Below are 22,151 nucleotides of genomic sequence, written 5' to 3' on the forward strand. Positions count from 1 at the left end.
CAGTCACAGCCACTGTATTAGGATCAGTGGGACTGGATCTACTCATAGTTCACATCTACAGTGGGGCAAAAAAAGTATTTAGTCAGCCACCAATTGTGCCAAAGTTCTCCCACTTAAAAAGATGAGAGGCCTGTAATTTTCATCATAGGTACACTTCAACTATGACAGACAAAATGAGGGAAAAAAGTCCAGAAAATCACATTGAGATAAATGAGATTGATGTGTGTCCCCCCCTCCCTTCTCTCCGCAGTGTGATCATGACCGGCTCGTACAACAACTTCTTCCGCATGTTCGACCGCAACACCAAGCGTGACGTGACCCTGGAGGCATCGAGGGAGAACAGCAAGCCCCGGGCCATCCTGAAGCCCAGGAAGGTGTGTGTAGGGGGCAAGAGACGCAAGGACGAGATCAGCGTGGACAGCCTGGACTTCAGCAAGAAGATCCTGCACAGCGCCTGGCACCCCTCTGAGAACATCATCGCTGTGGCCGCCACCAACAACCTCTACATATTCCAAGACAAGGTCAACTAATGGATGGATGGATGGATGGAGAGCAACACAGACCAGCATAGCGCCCCCTGACTGGCTGATCACACTCACCTGGGAGAGGGGCCGCAAGGCTGGGAATCTCTGGCCGCACTGCAACTTGTGAAGAGACACTGACAGCTTTGCAGTTCTCTTCTTTCGCTCCATCTCAGACTTGCATCCAGAACACTGAAGAACGATGGCTGTCAACATGTTTGTTTGTCCATTTTAAAAATGTTCACCCTCTTAAGTTGTTGCTGTAGTTTAAGGTTATGCACATAAATGCAGGGACGATACTTTTTTGTTCCTTAGAAGCTTTGCTTTGGGGAGATGAACTGAAGAGACTGGCTCTACAAACTCATAACCTTTGCATCCCTGATGACATGCCTAGACACTACTGAGATGGTGTGCTCTTGACGCCCTCTGACCTCTCCTGCCCCTTCCGTTTCATTTATTTATTTATCTTCATGAAGGTTAAAACATGCAGAGGAAGCGATGTTACCGGGTAGTATTGACTAAAACAATGTAGCAAGCTTTTTGTTCCAATTTTTTAAAGAACTTTACAAAATGTCAAATAAAAAATAATAATAGGTACATTAAATATTCATGTCTTTATTATGGGCTCAGTGATCCTGAGTTTAAACATTTAACTATTAACATATCACAGGACTGCATTGTTAAAAAAAGAAAAGTTGTCTTTATTCCAGTAAACATGTACAGAAAAAGCAACGCATCAAAATGAAACCACTGAGAAGAAACGTTAACATTCAACTGTACTGTGAGTCGGTCGACGTCAACGACACCCTAAAAACAGTTACTAAGGCCTGCAATGCCTTGAGTCACAGAAACAGCAGAGTTCATCATTTACAGTTGTCTAACGTCATAGGTGGCTGCAGATGTACTACTACGCCGATCCCTTTGACCTCAGCTGAGCCAAAGGTCAGATGTCAGGGGTCAGAGCAGTGGCACATCATCAGGCCCTGTAGGCAGGAGAGGAGAGCCAGAGCTCTGCACTACTGATACTTGAATAAATACAGGGATGGATGTTCCAGGTTTACCACAAGGCATTAGGACATTACAGTTTAATACTGCACTAGAATAGGTGCAGGGCTGGTTCATGCTCAGGGTTTCTAGCAGTCTGTGGTCACTTGGTGGAGCGGCGTGTTGGCTCCGAGGCAGTGGGGGGAGGAGGGGGACCCCGGCGGTCCAGATCCTCAATGTAGAACATGAGGAGTTTTCTCCTCTCATCCGGGACACAGTCCAGCACCAGGTAACGCTTGTCATTCTGCAGAACCTTCTCCACATCCTTCAGGTGCTGGTCAGACTCCTGGAGCAACTTCCGCGACCTGAGAGGACGACAACATGGGGGGGGTGCAGATGTAATGCAGATGGACCAATAGCACCTCCTCCTGACTCAATTGATCTAATATTTTTATTTTATTTTTTTAACTCCAGCTTTAAGTACACCTAATCTACACAAGAATAAATGCCATTAAAATGATCCAACCTGTGATACATATTCACCCAGCTACCAATGAAAGAATGTCACTTATCCAGCCCGTTGCTGTACTCACCTGTACGTGATGAACTTGGTCTCTTTCAGAAGCGTTCTGAAGTCAGCTTTGGCTGTGATGTACTTGTCTTTGATGTAGTCTTCAAACTCCCTCTGTTTTTTCTACAAACCAAAAGAAGACTAACCGCTCAGCGTCTTTGCCTGGTGTTAACAGAGTACATGGGTGGCTGACTCAACCAGTAGGCCACAGAGTACATGGGTGGCTGACTCAACCAGTAGAACAGAGTACATGGGTGGCTGACTCAACCAGTAGAACAGAGTACATGGGTGGCTGACTCAACCAGTAGAACAGAGTACGTGGGTGGCTGACTCAACCAGTAGAACAGAGTACGTGTGGCTGACTCAACCAGTAGAACACAGCAAGGTAAAAGAGAAAGGTCTTACTCTGTCACTACTGGAGAACTTGATACAGCGAGGATCCTCTTTAATGATCTTCTTCACCTCCTTCCACGTGGTGGTCAGTGTGATCTGTGGCAAACACTCAATCAAAGCACTACCAAGTCATCCGTCACAGGATAATACTCTTATCTGAATGACATGCAGGTTTACAGTACCACCTTTATGGTGACACGTTAATACACAGATGGACTGCGGTGAGTTTACATTTAATGCAGCTGTGTTGGTGTACATATGTGCCCTGCAATGAGAGCGTAAGCCCAGCCCAAACGTTGTCTCTCACCATGACGGTCTCGTCCAGTAGCTGTCTGAAGTTCTCCTTCTTCTTCTTGGAGAGCGCCTCAACGTGTTCGTTGAACAGTTTCTCCTTCTCGTCTCTCTCCAACAGAGAGGCGGACTCCCAGCGGTGGTCCTTACGCAGGTTACGGCGGGTGTCTGACCACGACGCGTCAGACGACCTCACCTGATCACAACACACACCAGCAGCATTAAGACCTGGCACATGGTTCCTCATCCACATAATACAAGTCTGGGCATTAACAAGGTCAATCTGAAAACAAAGGTTCCTGTCTTGTCTCTGATCTGCCCGGCTGAGACGATCTTCCAGTGGCCATATCAAACTGGGTTTAATCTAAATAAATGTTTGGTTCACCTAAGTTCTCAGCTACAAATGTAGTCCTGTCGGTGCCTTATTGGGGAAACCAACTTCAGCGGATGGTGTGAGCTCACCATGTCTGACATGAGGGCTCTGAAGTGCTGGATGGCTTCCTCCCTCTTGTGCTGCTCCCGCTCTCTGTCGATCTCCTTGGTCTGCTCAGAGCGGGCCTTCTGCACCTCGCGCTCCCTCTCCCTCAGACTGGCCTCTATCCTGGCTGCTCGCTCCATCTCCTTCTCCTTATCAGAGTCCATGTTCTGGCAGCAGAGACACACCATCAAATACATGTTCTGGCAGCATCATCATATACACAGAGGCATGCAATCATTACAGGCATCATGACACCCATCACGCCAAGAGGCTAAACATACTAAGATTGTGGCACTGAATTGGGCTGGGTTAAATGTCAGATGACAAGCTGGAGTCAATGGGTATATGAGCAGGAAGGGCAGCCTCTGATGTAATATCCTGTTCCTCCCACCTTGGCCTGCTTGTCCACATACTGCTTGTAGAGTTCCTCTCTGGTGTTGGAGCTCTCCACCGCCTTGTAGCGAGGGTCTCCCTCCAGCCTGTCCTTCACCTTGCTCCAGCGCTGCCCTCCGTCCAGCTGGTGGTCGCCAAGCAACTCAAAGAAGTCCTGCTTCACCTGGGACAGAGACCAGGTTTACAATAGGGACATACACACGATCAGATACTCCAAATGTCTCCAGGCTTCACTAAGCACACCATCCAGGTATGTAGTTACCTGTCCAGCAGTTCCTCAGGCTACTGTTTTCAGTGGCCATGGAGGTTTCCAGACCAGCGCTCACCTTCTCTCCTCTGTTCTTGGAGTCCTCCTTCTCTTTCTTCTTGAGAGCGGTCATGAACTCGATAAAGATGGCCTCCCGGTCCTTCATCTTCTCTATGGCCTTGAACCGTGGGTCCTTGGCGTGCTTGGATGCAAACTCACTGAACGTTGTCCTGAAACAAACAACACAGCAACTCTTAGTTCCCTGAGAGACACTAGCCACCTGGCTGGTACCGTATTAACTAGACCACCTGGCTGGTACCTGGTACCGTATTAACTAGACCACCTGGCTGGTACCGTATTAACTAGACCACCTGGCTGGTACCGTATTAACTAAACCACCTGGCTGGTACCGTATTAACTAAACCACCTGGCTGGTACCGTATTAACTAAACCACCTGGCTGGTACCGTATTAACTAAACCACCTGGCTGGTACCGTATTAACTAGTGGTTGTAGTGAGGTCTGACCTGGCTGGTACCTGGTACCGTATTAACTAGTGGTTGTAGTGAGGTCTGACCTGGCTGGTACCTGGTACCGTATTAACTAGTGGTTGTAGTGAGGTCTGACCTGACTGGTACCGTATTAACTAGTGGTTATAGTGAGGTCTGACCTGGCTGGTACCTGGTACCGTATTAACTAGTGTTTGTAATGAGGTCTGACCTGGCTGGTACCGTATTAACTAGTGGTTGTAGTGAGGTCTGACCTGGCTGGTACCGTATTAACTAGTGGTTATAGTGAGGTCTGACCTGACTGGTACCGTATTAACTAGTGGTTATAGTGAGGTCTGACCTGGCTGGTACCTGGTACCGTATTAACTAGTGTTTGTAATGAGGTCTGACCTGGCTGGTACCGTATTAACTAGTGGTTGTAGTGAGGTCTGACCTGTGCTGGTGACCGTACCGTATTAACTAGTGGTTTGTAGTGACCTGGCTGGGTCTGACCTGGCTGGTACCGTATTAACTAGTGGTTGTAGTGAGGTCTGACATGGCTGGTACCTGGTACCGTATTAACTAGTGTTTGTAGTGAGGTCTGACCTGACTGGGTACTAGTGTTTGTAGTGTCTGACCTGGCTGGTACCGTATTAACTAGTGTTTGTAGTGAGGTCTGACCTGGCTAGTGGTTAACTAGTGTTTGTAGTGAGGTCTGACCTGGCTGGTACCGTATTAACTAGTGGTTGTAGTGAGGTCTGACCTGGCTGGTACCCTGGTACCGTATTAACTAGTGGTTGTAGTGAGGTCTGACCTGGCTGGTACCGTATTAACTAGTGTTTGTAATAGCTGAGGTCTGACCTGGCTGGTACCGTATTAACTAGTGTTTGTAGTGAGGTCTGACCTGGCTGGTACCTGGTACCGTACTTAACTAGTGTTTGTATGAGGTCTGAGGTCTGACCTGGCTGGTACTGCTGAGGTCTGACCTGGCTGGTACCGTATTAACTAGTGTTTGTAATGAGGTCTGACCTGGCTGGTACCTGGTACCGTATTAACCAGTGTTTGTAGTGAGGTCTGACCTGGCTGGTACCTGGTACCGTATTAACTAGTGGTTATAGTGAGGTCTGACCTGACTGGTACCGTATTAACTAGTGGTTGTAGTGAGGTCTGACCTGGCTGGTACCTGGTACCGTATTAACTAGTGGTTATAGTGAGGTCTGACCTGACTGGTACCGTATTAACTAGTGTTTGTAGTGAGGTCTGACCTGGCTGGTACCTGGTACCGTATTAACTAGTGCTTATAGTGAGGTCTGACCTGACTGGTACCGTATTAACTAGTGTTTGTAGTGAGGTCTGACCTGGCTGGGTACCGTATTAACTAGTGGTTATAGTGAGGTCTGACCTGACTGGTACCGTATTAACTAGTGTTGTTGAGGTCTGACCTGGCTGGAGGTCTGATTAACTAGTGCTAGTGAGGTCTGACCTGGCTGGTACCTGGTACCGTATTAACTAGTGTTTGTAATGAGGTCTGACCTGGCTGGTAGTAGTGTTTGTAGTGAGGTCTGACCTGTACCGTATTAACTAGTGTTTGTAATGGTCTGACCTGGCTATTAACTAGTGTTTGTAGTGAGGTCTGACCTGGCTGGTACCGTATTAACTAGTGTTTGTAGTGAGGTCTGACCTGGCTGGTACCTGGTACCGTATTAACTAGTGTTTGTAGTGAGGTCTGACCTGGCTGGTACCTGGTACCGTATTAACTAGTGTTTGTAGTGAGGTCTGACCTGGCTGGTACCTGGTACCGTATTAACTAGTGTTTGTAGTGAGGTCTGACCTGGCTGGTACCGTATTAACTAGTGTTTGTAGTGAGGTCTGACCTGGCTGGTACCGTATTAACTAGTGTTTGTAATGAGGTCTGACCTGGCTGGTACCGTATTAACTAGTGTTTGTAGTGAGGTCTGACCTGGCTGGTACCTGGTACCGTATTAACTAGTGTTTGTAGTGACTAGTGTTTGTAGTGAGGTCTGACCTGGCTGGTACCGTATTAACTAGTGGTTGTAGTGAGGTCTGACCTGGCTGGTACTGTATTAACTAGTGTTTGTAATGAGGTCTGACCTGGCTGGTACCGTATTAACTAGTGTTTGTAATGAGGTCTGACCTGGCTGGTACCTGGTACCGTATTAACTAGTGGTTGTAGTGAGGTCTGACCTGGCTGGTACCGTATTAACTAGAGTTTGTAATGAGGTCTGACCTGGCTGGTACCGTATTAACTAGTGGACCTTGGTAGTATTAACTAGTGGTTATAGTGAGGTCTGACCTGGCTGGTACCGTATTAACTGGTACCGTATTAACTAGTGGTTGTAGTGAGGTCTGACCTGGCTGGTACCTGGTACCGTATTAACTAGTGTTTGTAATGAGGTCTGACCTGGCTGGGTTAACTAGTGGTTGTAGTGAGGTCTGACCTGGCTGGTACTAGTGTTTATAGTGAGGTCTGGTACCGTATTAACTAGTGGTTATAGTGAGGTCTGACTGGCTGGTACCGTATTAACTGGTACCGTAGAGTTTGTATGAGGTCTAGTGGTTGTAGAGTTTGTGAGGTCTGACCTGGCTGGTACCTATTAACTAGTGTTTGTTAGGTCTGACCTGGCTAGTGGTTGTAGTGAGGTCTGACCTGGCTGGTACCGTATTAACTAGTGTTTGTAACTAGTGGTTACTAGTGTTTGTAATGAGGTCTGACCTGGCTGGTACCTGGTACCATATTAACTAGTGTTTGTATTAACTAGTGTTTGTAATGAGGTCTGACCTGGCTGGTACCGTATTAACTAGTGGTTGTAGTGAGGTCTGACCTGGCTGGTACCTGGTACCGTATTAACTAGTGTTTGTAATGAGGTCTGACCTGGCTGTGAGCTTGGCCTCCTCCATCATCTTCCTGAACTCATCCTTAGACTGCATCAGTTTATTCTTCTTCTCTTTCCTCTCCTCCTCAGCTCGGGTCTTCACATACTGGTCAAACACCTGCACAAGACCAGCAGACACATGGAACAACAGTTAGCATAAATAAACACACAACTGACAGATAACCCCTTGGGAAATACATATATTACCTGATTGTAGAGCTCTGACCTTTCCCCCATTGGGGGAAACAGCTCATATCATAATATGACTGAATATGGAAACAAATCAAATCTAAATTGATAAATGAGTTCTGTTAGTGTACAATACCTGCTTTCTCTCTTTAGGGTTAAGCAGCAGGTATCGCGGATCAAAAACTATCTTGTGCAGCTCTTTCTCCCACGTAGAGAACGCTGAGACCTGTGGGCGCGGGGTTTAGAGGGCGTGAGACCAGGCCAATCAAGGTGGGCTTCAACAACATTCACATAACACTTTCAGTCATCAGTCAAATTGATTTCCTTCGAGGGAAAACAATCCCCCGTCGGCCCAATCAATCCCCCTCAAATCTAAAAGGAATGAGTCACGTTTTACTCCTGAAACTAATGACACCCAAAGGAACAATACAATGACAGCAGAGCAATGTGCCATAAAGGCCTGCATCACGCCTGGTGGTGCTGTTGGAAAAGGCTCCAGACAGCAGCACCAATAACTCCCCTGCTGGGGAAGTTTAATACATTTTACAATCCAATTAGTTGTTTTTTAAAAACTCTGCTTTGGATGCGTCAGAGTTGCAATATGCCTGTTTTGGTTCTGAACAACTCTTTCTAGGATAGTTGATACATCATTCATGTAATACAGAAACAGGAAGCTGAACACATGAAATCTGATCCCAGATCAGAGGAGATGACAACACAATGACATCATCTACTCTGAAATCTGATCCCAAATCAGAGGAGATGACAACACAATGACATTATCTACTCTGAAATCTGATCCCAAATCAGAGGAGATGACAACACAATGACATTATCTACTCTGAAATCTGATCCCAAATCAGAGGAGATGACAACATAATGACATCAAGCTATTATCTACTCTGCATGCCAGTTTGTCAAGGACGACCCCGCCATTGGCAGAGTAGTCCTGAAGACATATAGATCTGATGAATGTATTGGAAAAACCGAACACTGATCCAGTACAGCATGTGCATGTCATTTTCAAAGAAAGTCACCATTATGTACAATAAATAGATATCAAATTATTTCTTCCCTACAAAGAATAGTGAAATGTTAAATTCTTAGTCTATCATTACAATTCAACACTATTATAGATATGTACATAACATGTTTAACTTTTATGAATGTACTTTTTGAACTATTACCAAAACATAAGCAGAAATGTACTTGTCAATCAACTAGGCATAAGATAGAAGTCAAGGATAGAGTCAGGAAGAACATAAATAAAATACCAAAGACAAGGAGAATTAACTTAAGAGTGTACCTTGGTGGGCTTCCATTCAGATTAATGTGTCTAACGTTACAGTATTGCGTTGGATTGAAGTGTTTTACCCCTCTCTTCAGCAGCATGTCCCTGAACTGTGTCATGCGCTTCTCCAGGGGCACGATGGCCCGCTCTCGGGCCGCCTTCAGCTCTGCCTCCATGGCTGCCTCTTTCTCAGAGTCCGCCTCTTTCATCACTTCCTCCTTCCTGCAAGCAGAGGGAAGACATCAAGACCCAGGCACAGGGGAGGGTTAGTGATAGACCGGGGGGGGCTGGCCTGGGGTGCAACTTTACTTCTTCAATTGGGGAAATGATACAGTATGTTCTTCTATGTTCTCTACCCAGGTGTTCTGCTATACTTGACTGATCAATTATCAGCCATCTCTACCAAATGAGTGGACTCCAAATGATACAAGTTGGGTGTTGCACAGGTCCTACAGCTTTTAAAGATTGAGAGGGGGAGGATTTGTCAAATACCTGACCACTGATATTCACGGCCTTGGATTTGTATTCAGTGTTCCGTTATCAGATATAGCTATGGCGAGACGGGGCGGGGAACGTCTTCATTTGCTCATTGGGGTTCCTAAAGCAGTAGTTCTAGAAGAAGGTCAAGCAAGGTGGTTACCTTGGAGGCCCATGTTGGCATCACCATGTGTTCTACAGGCCTTTTCCCTGAAAAATAGTCTCTTGTGCAACGGGAGCAGTGTTTAGGGTAGCGGGAGAGGCAGGCTTGGAGGGCACTGATGGGGAAACAGTGACTGATTGGGTAACCTGGACAGTGACCATCGATTGACCACTTCAACAGAACCAGTGAAGACATCATAGGCTTTACTAAGTCAGTACAAGCTGGGTTAAAAACTACCCCCCACAGAGTTAGTCCCTCCACCCCCAGAGAAAAATACAAAAATCAAGCAATTTAGGGTTCGCGACCAAACACCCCAACTAAACCTTAAACTAAGAATTGAGATATTTTTTATCCAGAGTACATCATGGGTTGATTTCAATTTGTACATTCTGTTTAATCTGTTCAGACGATGAAGAATGACTGAGTGCCTCGTCATGCTGTTACTGGCCCCTAGTAAAGTGTGCTGGGCCCTTAGGTGGAGAGGACTGGGGACTTACTTCCTCTTCTTGGCCTTCACAGGCTCATCTTCCAGAGCTTCCTCTGCTGCCTGCTCCAGCTCCTCTTTGCTGATTCCTGAGGGAGAGAAGTGATGAGGCCATCGTCATGAACACCTACAGAGGCAGGATGAGTGTGCCTGTGTGTGGTCGTACCCAGCTTCCTGGTGGCGTCCTCCAAGCCTCTCTTATGAGGTGGTTCCTGGATGTTCTTGTCAACGTCGGCCCGTCCCACCAGCTCCTCTGGCCGGTCCCACATGGAGAGACGCGTGGTGGGGTTGTAGTAGAACACCCGCTCGTCACCGGTCCACACAATACACCTAAACACACACAAGTTCAATAGGGCACCAGGACGTGTGACTGATGCAAGTTCAGCCTCCAGACAACAGCACATAGCTCTGTTACCATCAGTGGCACATGCCAGGGAGTGCCAGGTATTGGGTTAGTGGCCACGGGCTTTCTGTTACATACCAGGGAGTGGCAGGTATTGGGTTAGTGGCCACGGGCTTTCTGTTACATACCAGGGAGTGCCAGGTATTGGGTTAGTGGCCACTGGCTTTCTGTTACATACCAGGGAGTGCCAGGTATTGGGTTAGTGGCCACGGGCTTTCTGTTACATACCAGGGAGTGCCAGGTATTGGGTTAGTGGCCACAGGCTTGGCCTTCTGTGCTGCTTTCTCCTCTTCAGTCATCTCCTCCTCCTTCACCTGCTCAATGAAAGGAATACAACTTTTATCAAGGTAGATGACAATAACACACCGTTTGAAATGATCAAATGCAGGCCAGAATGATGTGACTAGTAGATGGCTCCAGTTTTCCTCTCACCTCCTTCACCTCCTTGGGGAGCTCTATTTTAGGCTGTTCATCCTCCATCTCCATAGCCTCCTCCTCCAGGGCCTGCTGTCTCTCTTTGGCCTTCTCTGCCTCTTTCTCTACAGGAGAGGAAAAATTCACACATTAGATATGCAACATCTAAAATCTCACTTAACCAGTGGAGCATGAATGCTAGCTGGTTGGAGAAATCCAAAGTTTTAAGTAGATCAACCTTTCTCCCGCAGTTCCTGGGGTTTGTCCCAGGTGGACTCCAGTGTGCGGTTGTTGTAGTAGTAGGTTTTCCCGTCGGCCGTTTTGTACTCGGACCACTCTGGGAACTGGAGGCCTGACAAGGCAGGCGCCGCCAGGGCCAACTGAGGGTGGTGCATCATGGGAACAAGAGGAGGGCCCATGCCAGGCAGCATACCTGTGGAAGGTCAAATACACACAGAATAGTTGTTAAGACACACTCCTGTCTGATAAAGCCATTCTACTGCACATCTAAACAAAGCAGGGGGCGGGTAGGGCATCTACTTCCATTTGGGGAAAAGGGTCCAAAAGGTAATAGATGCCGTGTTATTGACACTTTTGCTAGAGCTTGTGTCACTCATTCTTGAAAAGTTCTGAGGACTTACAGTGCCTCCTGAAAGTATCCTGAAAGTATTCAGACCCCTTGACTTTTTCCACATTTTGTTACGTTACAGTCTTATTCTAAAATGTATTAAATATACATATAGTTTGCAATCTACACACAATACCATATAAAAGAAAAGATTAAGAAATGTTTACAAATTACGTTATTTACATATTACAAGTATTCAGACCCTGTTATGAGACTGGAAATTGAGCTCAGGTGCATCCTGTTACCATTGATCATCCTTGAGATGTTTCTACAACTTGGAGTCCACCTGTGGTAAATGCAATTGATTGGACATGATTTGGAAAGGCACACACCTGTCTATATAAGGTCCCACAGCTGACAGTGCATGTCAGAGCAAAGAAACAAGCCACGAGGTCGAAGGAATTGTCCGTAGAGCTCCGAGACAGGACTGTGTCATGGCACAGATCTGGGGAAGGGTACCAAAACATTTCTTCAGTATTGAAGACCCCCAAGAAAAGTGGCCTCCATCATTCTTAAATGGAAGAAGTTTGGAACCACCAGGACTCTTCCTAGAGCTGTCCGCCTGGCCAAACTGAGTTCACCAAGAACCCGATGGTCACTCTGACAGAGTTCTAGAGTTCCTCTGTGGAGATGGGAGAATCTTCCAGAAGGACAACCATCTCTGCAGCACTTCACCAATCAGGCCTTTGTGGTAGAGTGGCCAGACGGAAGCCACTCCTCCATAAAAGGCACGACAGCCCAATTGGAGGTGCCAAAAGGCACCTAAAGACACTCGGACCATGAGAAACAAGATTCTCTGGTCTGATGAAACCAAGAATGAACTCTTTGGCCTGAATGCCAAGCGTCACGTCTGGAAGAAACCTGGCAGCATCATGTTGTGGGGATGTTTTTCAGAGGCAAGGACTGGGAGACGAGTCAGGCGTGAGGGTAAGATCAACGGAGTAAAGTAGTGAGATCCTTGATGAAAACCTGCTCCAGACCTCAGATTGGGGCAAAGGTTCATCTTCCAACAGGACAACGACCCTAAGCACACAGCTAAGGCAACACAGGATTGGCTTCGGGACAAGTCTCTGAATGTCCTTGAGTAGTCCAGCCGGAGCCCGGACTTGAGCCCGATTGAACATCTCTGTAGAGACCTGAAAATAGCTGTGTCGCAACGCTTCCCATCCAACCTGACAGAGCTTGAGAGGATCTGCAGAGAAGAATGGGAGAAACTCCCCAAATACAGGTGTGACAAGCTTGTAGCATGATGTGTAAATGTGCCATCTTTTTTTTTTCTTGCTAAATTTTCAGAAAACCCGTTTTTGTATACATTTTAGATTAAGGCTGTAATGTAACAACATTTGGAAAAGTAAAGGGATCTGAATACTTTCCGAATGCGCTGCATGTAGTTTAGAGGACATAAGAATTCACCTGAAATATAAAAAGGTCTTAGTTCCAACACCTAATTTTCGAATTGTAAATATAGAGCCTTCTCAGCCATGAGTACACAGGTAACATCAAAAACTGAGCCACTGAGATGTTAACAAAAACACACCAAGGCATGCCACAAGAAGAAAATTATTATCAAATGACCATACAACATTAATCAAATGTGAATTTCCTGTAATAAAAAGGGAAAATAACCTAAAATAGGTGTGTTGCCTGTCAAAACAAGGACCTATATACCAGTGACTAAATTACCACTCAAAAATCAAACCCTGCTAAAAGTAACCTAGCTAAAAACAGTACAACGGAGACAGTACTGACAAGTCCACATTGCGGTTTTGTACAAACAGCTATTGGTTGATCAACACTATTCCAAAATGCCTCCTTCCCAAATCTCCTCTTTAAAAAAATGCATTTAACACAAGTCCTAAAATATGTCTAACTCAATGTTGAATAAACAAATAAACAGTAATACTCCGCATGGTTTGCGATGCCAAAAGAGCCCAAAAAATATAAGCATAATTTTCACAACAAATCTCTAACATGCCATCTAACAGAATACTGACTGGAGATGTTTGAAAGAATTACCGTTATGGTTGGGGGAGACTGTCTTTATATAGGGACCGCCTACTATCTGCATCATTGCTACACCTGCAAGAACGGACAAGCAAGCATTGTATTGGACACATGAGGAGAGAGGTGCAAGCTGCCAAGGCAGATCACACAGATTTCAACAACACATTAAAACTAGGCCCACAACAACTATAACTTCGATAACAACAGGTAGTATTATCTTCCTGGTAACAACTAGATGGATGAATAAAGTGCTGATTAGGTTTTGTAGATGTGCAGAGTATTGAATTCAAATTAAATATATATATATTTTTTTTACGAAACATTTAAAGCTGCAATGTGCAACTTTTTGGATGACCCAACCAAATTCACATAGAAATATGAGATATAGATCTAAAATTCTCATTGAAAGCAAGTCAAACCAGTAGATCTGTTCTGTGTGTGTTATTTCTACGCTTCCCGTTCTTAAGTGTGGTTTTTGCACCTTTTACTTTCGGTTTTCACCACCAGTTTCAAACAGTTGAAAAGATAATATTTTGGGTTGTTGAAAAGACATTTCACAGCGGTTTAGATGGTACATTGACTCTCAGAAATATACATTGCTTGTTTTGTCACAAACTGAAATTAGGCAAACTATTAGAATTTTAGCAACCAGGAAATGGCGGGAGAGTTTTCTGCATATTGCACCTTTAAATTAATAAAAAGTGAGTCAACAAAAACGCCCTATTTCTTCATAGGACATTGTCTCAAAGGCATTTGAATTTTCTCCTGCATTTGTTTTCTCCAGACAACTAGCTGACCCTTTTCTGAACATGGGCAATGCTGCCATCTATCTACAGGACTAAAAGTGACTCGTTTCTCCAATAACTACAGTGCAAGAACAAACAAAATGTCAAACAGCTGAATGTGGAGTTGTGTGGAATAAGTTTCAAGAAAAAGAAAAAAAAACTACAAATACAAGTTCTGATTTGCTTATTTCTCTCTCCAACCATGACCGAAACCATTCTACCTCCACAATTATTAGTTTAATCTATTACTTTTAATAGATTAAACTGAATGCACTCACTACTGTAAGTCGCTCTGGATAAGAGTGTCTGCTAAAATGACTAAAATATAAAATGTACAGGAATAAAAATAAGGCCTAACGTTAAGATGACAAACAAATGAAGAGATGACTAATGACAGTATGGAAAGGGGTGGAGTGTCAGTAATGTTAAGGGAGGTAGAGAGGTTTGGGATGAGGAGAGAGCAGACCATGTCTTACCGGGCAGTGGGATATGCATGCCTGGTAGAGGCACCCTGAAGGGGTGCATGACCCCTGGGGGGAAGCCTGGGATAGTGGCTGTGGTGTGAGGCTGGGACATGGTGTGGTGGGGCAGGCCAGTCGGGAGACTTTGGGGCAACAGGGACATAGTCTGGACTGGTGTCACTGAGGATGGCACTGTGGTTACACTGACCACTGCCATCGGGGTCACTCCCACACTCGAGGGGACGGAGGCCACAGGCTGCAGATCTGTAGCAGCAGAAGCTGGACAAAGACCAGCAGAGTGTTACACCACAGTCTGGACATACAGTAAAACTAACAATAGACAAGCAGAAAACTACTCATTTCCAACTTCACTAAATCAGTCTTCTTTTGTCATACTAAGAAGAATTCTAACCATCACACCTGTCCAGAGAACTAAAACAAAATCCAGATTTCCCTTTCCCAGAGCTGTACTCACTAGTGATGGTCTGGGACAAAGAAGAGGTGGTGTTGGTGTCTGGGCTGGTACTCATGGTATGAGACTGGGAAGGTGCCTGTGTGGACACTGGAGAGGGTGTGGCAGCTGTAGTGCTGGCTGCAGTGCTGCTATTGGAGGAGGCTCCTGTTCCAGCCGGGGTCACCATCATAGGGTTGAGTTCTGACTGCTGGATCACCTTTACCCCTTCAGGTTTGCTCCAGGCTGACTCTCGAGTCCTGGCGTTGTAGTAGTACGCCTGGGGGAAACAAGAAAATATTCATTCAGATAGGTTCTAATAGAGAACTACCATAACATCTCAATTAAAGGAAAAATTTACCCATTGTGAATGTTATATAGTTCCTGTGCATCTCTAAGTGATGCTCATCTATTGGCCGTTCAAGCAGGCAGAAATACAGCCGGGATGCAAAACTAGACATACCGGCTGTATTGCTGCTTGCTTGAACGGCAATAGCTCCAATACACATGAAAACATGAAATCACTCAAAGATGCACAAAAACAAACATTCAAATGGGTCAATCTTTCCTTTAAGTAAGAGGCCATTCTCTACCTTTCCCTCAGGTGTCTTGTTCTCCACCCAGATCTCATCAGTAGGGGGCAGAGTATGAGCTCCAGCAGCAGGGACTGGGGGCATCCCAGGGGGAAATAGCATCCCTGGGGGCGGGGGCATGCTGCCCATCGGCGGGGGCATAAAAGGAGGTCTCTGAAATACAAATATCAAGCCTTTAATACTTGCAATGCAGTCTAAGATTTTCAGGCTCTCAATGCATTCATACCTCTGACAAACCAAATGTGTAACAGTCACATTCTATAGAAAAGATGGATGGAGCCAATGGCAGAAATTATTCCTTTCATCTCTGACTGGTCTACCTGTAGGTGAGGGGGTCCGAGTGGTGGGGGCATGCCTCCTGGTGGGGGTATGGGTGGCATGCTGGGGTCAAACGGCGGACGCCCAAACAGTGGCCCTCGTGGTGGAGGCCCTCTCATCATACCGAAGGGGGGAGGTGGGGGTCTGAGCAGTGGGGGTGGACCACGCATCACTGGGGTCGGAGGAGGAGCAGGGCCGCGGAAACGCAGCGTCTGCTGCTGCGCCATCCTAGAAACAAAACAAATGGACCTGACTCATGAACCAAATCAAAATAACGATCGAACTACACAACATCGAGTTGCTATATCTACTCGCTTGCTATCTTCCCCTTTCCCAGCTGATTGTTTGCAACACGGGATAACGTTAGTGACCCCACACAAAATCATGATTCGTTGTTATCAGGCTAACGTTAGCTAGCTAAATTGTGTTACAGTCTAACTAGCTATACATCACTTGTTGGGATCAAACGATGCCATCAAGTTATGATCCTAAGTTAAGTTAAATTTGACAGTCTCACTGACTAACTTTAGCTAGCTACCTACATAAACTGCTAATACCCACATGAACACACTAACCGTAGCTAGCAAATGTGTACTGGTAAAACGCACATCAACACAGTGGGGGTAGCTAGCGAATGTGTACACTAGTTAGTTAGCTACCTAATGTAACGTTAGTTACGATAACTAGATAGGCTGCTAATGTTATGCAATTTAAATAGACGCGCAGCTAGCTAAATAGCATCATAGTTTAGGTAAATCCACGAGTCGGGAGGGAGTCTAGCTAATGATGTTAGCTGCTAGCGTGGCCACACTGAATACACTACTAATCTGCAGCGCATGTAACAAATCAGACATTGTGAGGACATGTTCACATTCATGTCAAACTAGCTAACAACCGTAGAAAACAGTACTTCTGGAAAAATATGTTTCACTTGGCCTTATTCGCGATCACCTCACCTGTTGTCGTTAAACACAATACTTTCACCGTCTCCGTGGTCCGCCATTACAGAAAAATGAAACGACTCTTCCTGGAAACGCCTCCGCACACAAACTTTTACACAACATTGGCCAAATGGCGCATCGATCACACTATACGCCCGTCGTTTAGAAAATCTGATTGGATGACAAAATAGTCGCCATCGTCTGCCCAGGGGGCTCTCCGTCCAGCCAACTGTGATGTCTTTGTTCAGTTAGGACTTTCCTAACTATTGATGGATAACAATTTCAAAACAGATGGCCAGACAGGCAACTGTACCACAACCTAATTTACATTTACTAAGAAAAATACATAATTCCATAGTTACATGCAAGTTATTAACAACGTTGGATGTACAGTATTTGCAGTACTTGTGTAAAAATGGCCACTCCGCATGTATTATTGGTTCATCGGCATTTGTATCTGATTTCTATACAAAGAGCACAGTACTCTGAATAGGCCAGTAGTACCTATGTCTATGCCTGGACTTTCAGTCTGCATAAAACCTGCAAAGCACCCCCTTCTCCTTATAAACTAGGTATTTGTAGAACAAAAAATACATAAATAAATAGACTTCCTATCAAACACCTTAAAAATACTGCAATATGTACCAGTATCGATCTCATAAAACAGTATTCATCTTTAAAAACAAATGACTTCAGAATAACAGTAACTATTAATACATTTTTAGATCAACACTTTATTTGGTGTTTATATACAACACAAACTACTGATTCACTGAATCAACAAATCGTCTCTATCATGGATTTTACTAAAGGATGTCACTTCGGTTTGACCCTAGAAAATTCTCATCACGTCTTCCCCGTCCTCGTCGTCGGTGACTCGGACCTCTTAGACACTGGCAGGGTTCTCTGGCGCAGAATTGGTGAAGACGTTCTCCAGGTCATGCACATCCAGTGGTGGGGCCTAACCCAGGAGCTCAGAGGTAGTGGGGGTCTACCCTTGACCTTGACATCTCTTGCCCCCCCCACCCCCTCTGCCGAAATGGTTAGTCTCTGTTGGGAAGGGAGAACGTGGACTCATGCTGATGGTAGTTGTCCTCATAGGGGTAGTCCGGATTAGACATAGGATTAATCATGGGGTTGGAGACCTGGGTAGGAGTATGGGAGTGTGGGAGTATGGAGTATGGGAGTATGGGAGTGTGGAGTATTGGAGTATGGGAGTATGGAGTATGGGAGTGTGGAGTATGGAGCATTGGAGTATGGAGTACGGAGTATGGGAGTACGGAGTATGGGAGTACGGGAGTGTGGAGTATGGGAGTATAGAGTGTGGAGTATGGGAGTATGGGTGTGTGGAGTATGGGAGTATGGAGTATTGGAGTATGGAGTACGGAGTATGGGAGTACGGAGTATGGAGTATGGGAGTGTGGAGTATGGGAGTAACGGATTATGGGAGTGTGGAGTATGGGAGTATGGAGTATGGGAGTATGGAGTATGGGAGTATGGAGTATGGAGTATGGGAGTGTGGAGTATGGGAGTGTGGAGTATGGAGTATGGGAGTATGGAGTATGGGAGTATGGAGTATGGGAGTATGGGAGTATGGGAGTAGGGAGTAGGGAGTATGGAGTAGGGAGTATGGGAGTAAGGGAGTATGGAGTATGGGAGTATGGAGTATGGGAGTGTGGGTAAGGGTATAATATGGAAAAAAAGACAATCTCGGGATGATGGCGTTTCAAATGACCATAGTTCCATTTTCACCACTAACCTGCACAATTATAAAACATCAAACAGCATACTTACATACTGTAGTACTTAATTGGTATTCAACATGAAACAGCATGCATTGCTTACCCTGGTGGATAAACTGGGGTCCAGACATGAAGTAGGGCGGAGCAAATGGGAAGCGAGGGGTGGGGAAGAGGCCCACCGGATGTGGCATGGGAGATGGAGGATTACATGTCTGGGTAAAACAGGGTATTTGGAGACATCTGGTGCTGGATGGCATGATTGTAGAGGGAATCACACTGGCAGAATTGTAGTATGCCTGTTGACTGCTGATTTTCCTGGGTTTAAGAGCTTCTTCAAGGTTGCTGCCAGAGTGTCTGGCTTCACGCTTGCGTTCTCCAGGCTTACCACCAGAGGTAGTGACTGTTGGGTGGGGATGTGGGCAGGCAGTAGTCTGGGAGAATATGGAGACTGGTACTCTGAGAGGCTGCTGCTGCATCACCCTGGACATTAGAGCCTGGGCAAAGACCAAACCAAAACAACTACTGTATTAAGCTTCATACTGCAATGTATTATTCCAGTTTACTGTTATAGCAGATACTGTGGCTCCTGAGTGGCGCAGTGGTCTAAAGCACTGCATCTCAGTGCAAGAGGTGTGACTACAGTCTCTGGTTCAAATCCAGGCTGTATCACATCCGTCCGTGATTGGGAGTCTCATAGGGCGGCGCACAATTGGCCCAGCATCGTCTGGGGTAGGCCGTTATTGTAAATAAGAATATATTATCAACTGGCTTGCCTAGTTAAATAAAATGTTTTTTTTTGTAAATAATGCCATCCATCTCTATTAAAACATGAACTGTAGTTTTAGATTTGTCATGTTGATAAAAGTGTGTTTTTGTAGTCTGTGTATTTGATGTATGGAGAGACTAAAATCTGTAGGTTTATGTTTTTATATATTTGTGCACTAACTGAAAGTGTCTGGTGAGGGATAGCCAGACAGTGAGCTATTGCTTTATCTGCAGCCCGTGTGTATGCAAGAGGAGCTGGTGTGTATTGGTGACCATTGTCATCACGGTCATGGGACAAGACTACGCCCCCAGGAACACTTGTCCCTGCAGAGCAGCAGGACCGTTGAAGGGTGAAGAACATCACAGAAGCGTAACACTTTCTTTTTCCAGGTCTGAGCTGATAGATCCAACCTGTGATGATTATGGGTGAAGATTTTGAATACACAATTGAGATGCAAGTAAAGGTTAGTTATATGAATTTTGAAATATGATAAATATATGAAACAATAATTATACATGTTTAAATGGACTTGAATGGTGTGAGTAAGTAGACAGCCTGGGCTATGTTGACGTGCTTTCTCATAGTAGGGCCTCTTCTCTTCCTCAGTGAGCCTGCTCCACTCTGCTCCTAGCTGCACAATGACGTCTGCATTGTTGGCTGTTGGGTTGGACTTGGACAGGCATGTGGACTCTCACCCAGACCATGAACACATTCATAGGCCTGCTCCACTCTGCTCCTAGCTGCACACTGACGTCTGCATTGTTGGCTGTTGGGTTGGACTTGGACAGGCCTGTGGACTCTCACCCAGACCATGAACACATTCATAGGCCTGCTCCACTCTGCTCCTAGCTGCACACTGACGTCTGCATTGTTGGCTGTTGGGTTGGACTTGGACAGGCCTGTGGACTCTCACCCAGACCATGAACACATTCATAGGCCTGCTCCACTCTGCTCCTAGCTGCACACTGACGTCTGCATTGTTGGCTGTTGGGTTGGACTTGGACAGGCCTGTGGACTCTCGCCCAGACCATGAACACATTCATAGGCCTGCTCCACTCTGCTCCTAGCTGCACACTGACGTCTGCATTGTTGGCTGTTGGGTTGGACTTGGACAGGCCTGTGGACTCTCGCCCAGACCATGAACACATTCATAGGCCTGCTCCACTCTGCTCCTAGCTGCACACTGACGTCTGCATTGTTGGCTGTTGGGTTGGACTTGGACAGGCCTGTGGACTCTCGCCCAGACCATGAACACATTCATAGGCCTGCTCCACTCTGCTCCTAGCTGCACACTGACGTCTGCATTGTTGGCTGTTGGGTTGGACTTGGACAGGCCTGTGGACTCTCGCCCAGACCATGAACACATTCATAGGCCTGCTCCACTCTGCTCCTAGCTGCACACTGACGTCTGCATTGTTGGCTGTTGGGTTGGACTTGGACAGGCCTGTGGACTCTCGCCCAGACCATGAACACATTCATAGGCCTCTTGATATAGCCATTTCTGTCCGTTCTCCATGTTACTTCCAGATTTTCTAGAAGGAAAATGTTCACATAGTTTATTGGTTTGTGAATGAACTCAATTAGGTGAAAATGATGTGCTGAAAAGTATAAAACATCCGTATGTATAATTTAGGTAAGCTCGTACTCATACTTGCGTCTGCTGTTGACATGGTGAGATTCATCCCTCTAGTGTTCACCTTTACTGGAGGTGGTGGACCACTCACATGAACAGCTGGTGGATGTGGAACTTTACTGAGCGTTATGGCTTTACCATCCAATACTGTGAAGGTCGTCCCATTTTCGTGAACAACATGGATCGGTTTGGAAAAGTCTATAGTGGGAGCTGCAGGTGGACATCCTTGACGATGCGGCGTTGGTTCTCAAACAACTTTTACCTTGGCCTGACCTGGAGCTGGTGTGAGGATCTTCCCCTTGATGACCTGCACTTGAGAGTTCACGGGATGATCAGATTTGGCTTTACTCTGTTTACTGGCTGATGATGATGATGATGATGATGATGCCCTCTCCTTTTCAAATGTAACTGGTCGACCTTGAGGTGTGTTGGACTTGTGGGCATTAGATACCCATCACTACCACCACAGTTATCAGCTTTGGAAATAACTTTAGGCCTGACCGGAACTGCGTAACTATTTCCAGAACTTCCACAGCCTTTAGGCCTGACCGGAACCGCGTAACTATTTCCAGAACTGCCACAGCCTTTAGGCCTACCCATCGGTCTCTTCTGTTCCCCACCACCTCCATGCTTCACTGCTGAAGATGCAGGGTCCTCTCTTTCATTGGCATTTTTCTTACTGTCATCTTTGTGTTTACTTTGTTCACTTTTCTTGAATATAATTTGAGCTCTTCGCTTGGAATGCTTATCCATTGTTGCAAATATTAGCAAGCTGGCTCAATTTGAGAGAAAACCTTTGGACAGACATCAACCCCCCCCCAAAAAAACTACTGATTGATTGTTGGTTGTTACAATCAATAAACAAATCGTCATGGAATGTTTGGGAACAATTTCAATTGTTGTGCGAGCAGCATTGTTAAAAACCACAACAATTGGGTGGGATTTGTCATAAATAAATAATTGTTTGGCATTGAAAGGAACTTCTCTTTACTTGTCACAATGATTTATACACCCTAAAAATACAACAACAAAAAAAAGTGTCGACAAAACAAGCAGTTTTGTCATAGAAAAACAAGGCAATGGTTAGTTTCCCATTATCATAACATTTTTCACCAATCTCCCGTCCTAAATCCTGCATAAAACTGTCAT

General features: G+C 45.6%; 2 protein-coding genes and 1 pseudogene across 4 annotated transcripts in view; 1 reads left to right on the plus strand and 2 right to left on the minus strand.

Annotated features, from left to right (window-relative positions):
• Positions 1–1,125, plus strand: part of LOC115136218 (serine/threonine-protein phosphatase 2A 55 kDa regulatory subunit B beta isoform) — a 172,052-nt gene extending 170,927 nt beyond the window's left edge. For both annotated transcript variants that reach the window (XM_065023912.1, XM_029671794.2), the window contains exon 9: positions 251–1,125. In XM_065023912.1, the coding sequence (XP_064879984.1) occupies positions 251–530 (280 nt within the window). In that variant the 3' untranslated portion in view covers positions 531–1,125. The remainder of the gene's footprint in view (positions 1–250) is intronic.
• Positions 1,117–16,956, minus strand: tcerg1b (transcription elongation regulator 1b (CA150)). 2 transcript variants are annotated; one of them, XM_065023910.1, is made up of 21 exons: positions 16,877–16,956; positions 15,923–16,148; positions 15,603–15,755; positions 15,034–15,289; positions 14,574–14,837; positions 13,325–13,387; positions 10,919–11,113; positions 10,699–10,805; positions 10,495–10,580; positions 10,030–10,193; positions 9,877–9,952; positions 8,823–8,961; positions 7,585–7,674; positions 7,259–7,377; positions 3,958–4,108; positions 3,630–3,794; positions 3,223–3,405; positions 2,777–2,956; positions 2,482–2,565; positions 2,099–2,199; positions 1,117–1,870 (listed from the first exon to the last, which is right to left on the minus strand). In XM_065023910.1, exons 1-21 carry the CDS (start codon positions 16,921–16,923, stop codon positions 1,669–1,671), a joined length of 3,051 nt encoding a protein of 1,016 aa, XP_064879982.1. In that variant the 5' UTR covers positions 16,924–16,956; the 3' UTR covers positions 1,117–1,668. The 2 variants fall into 2 exon arrangements, with proteins under 2 accessions (XP_064879982.1, XP_064879983.1); XM_065023911.1 differs by lacking the exon at positions 13,325–13,387.
• Positions 16,957–17,693: 737 nt separating this feature from the next.
• LOC115136297 (transcription factor SOX-30-like) lies at positions 17,694–21,755 on the minus strand (annotated as a pseudogene).
• Positions 21,756–22,151: the final 396 nt, after the last annotated feature.

The sequence above is a fragment of the Oncorhynchus nerka genome, linkage group LG10 (genome assembly GCF_034236695.1).
Source record: "Oncorhynchus nerka isolate Pitt River linkage group LG10, Oner_Uvic_2.0, whole genome shotgun sequence".
In the NCBI taxonomy this organism is placed as follows: Eukaryota; Metazoa; Chordata; class Actinopteri; order Salmoniformes; family Salmonidae; genus Oncorhynchus; species Oncorhynchus nerka.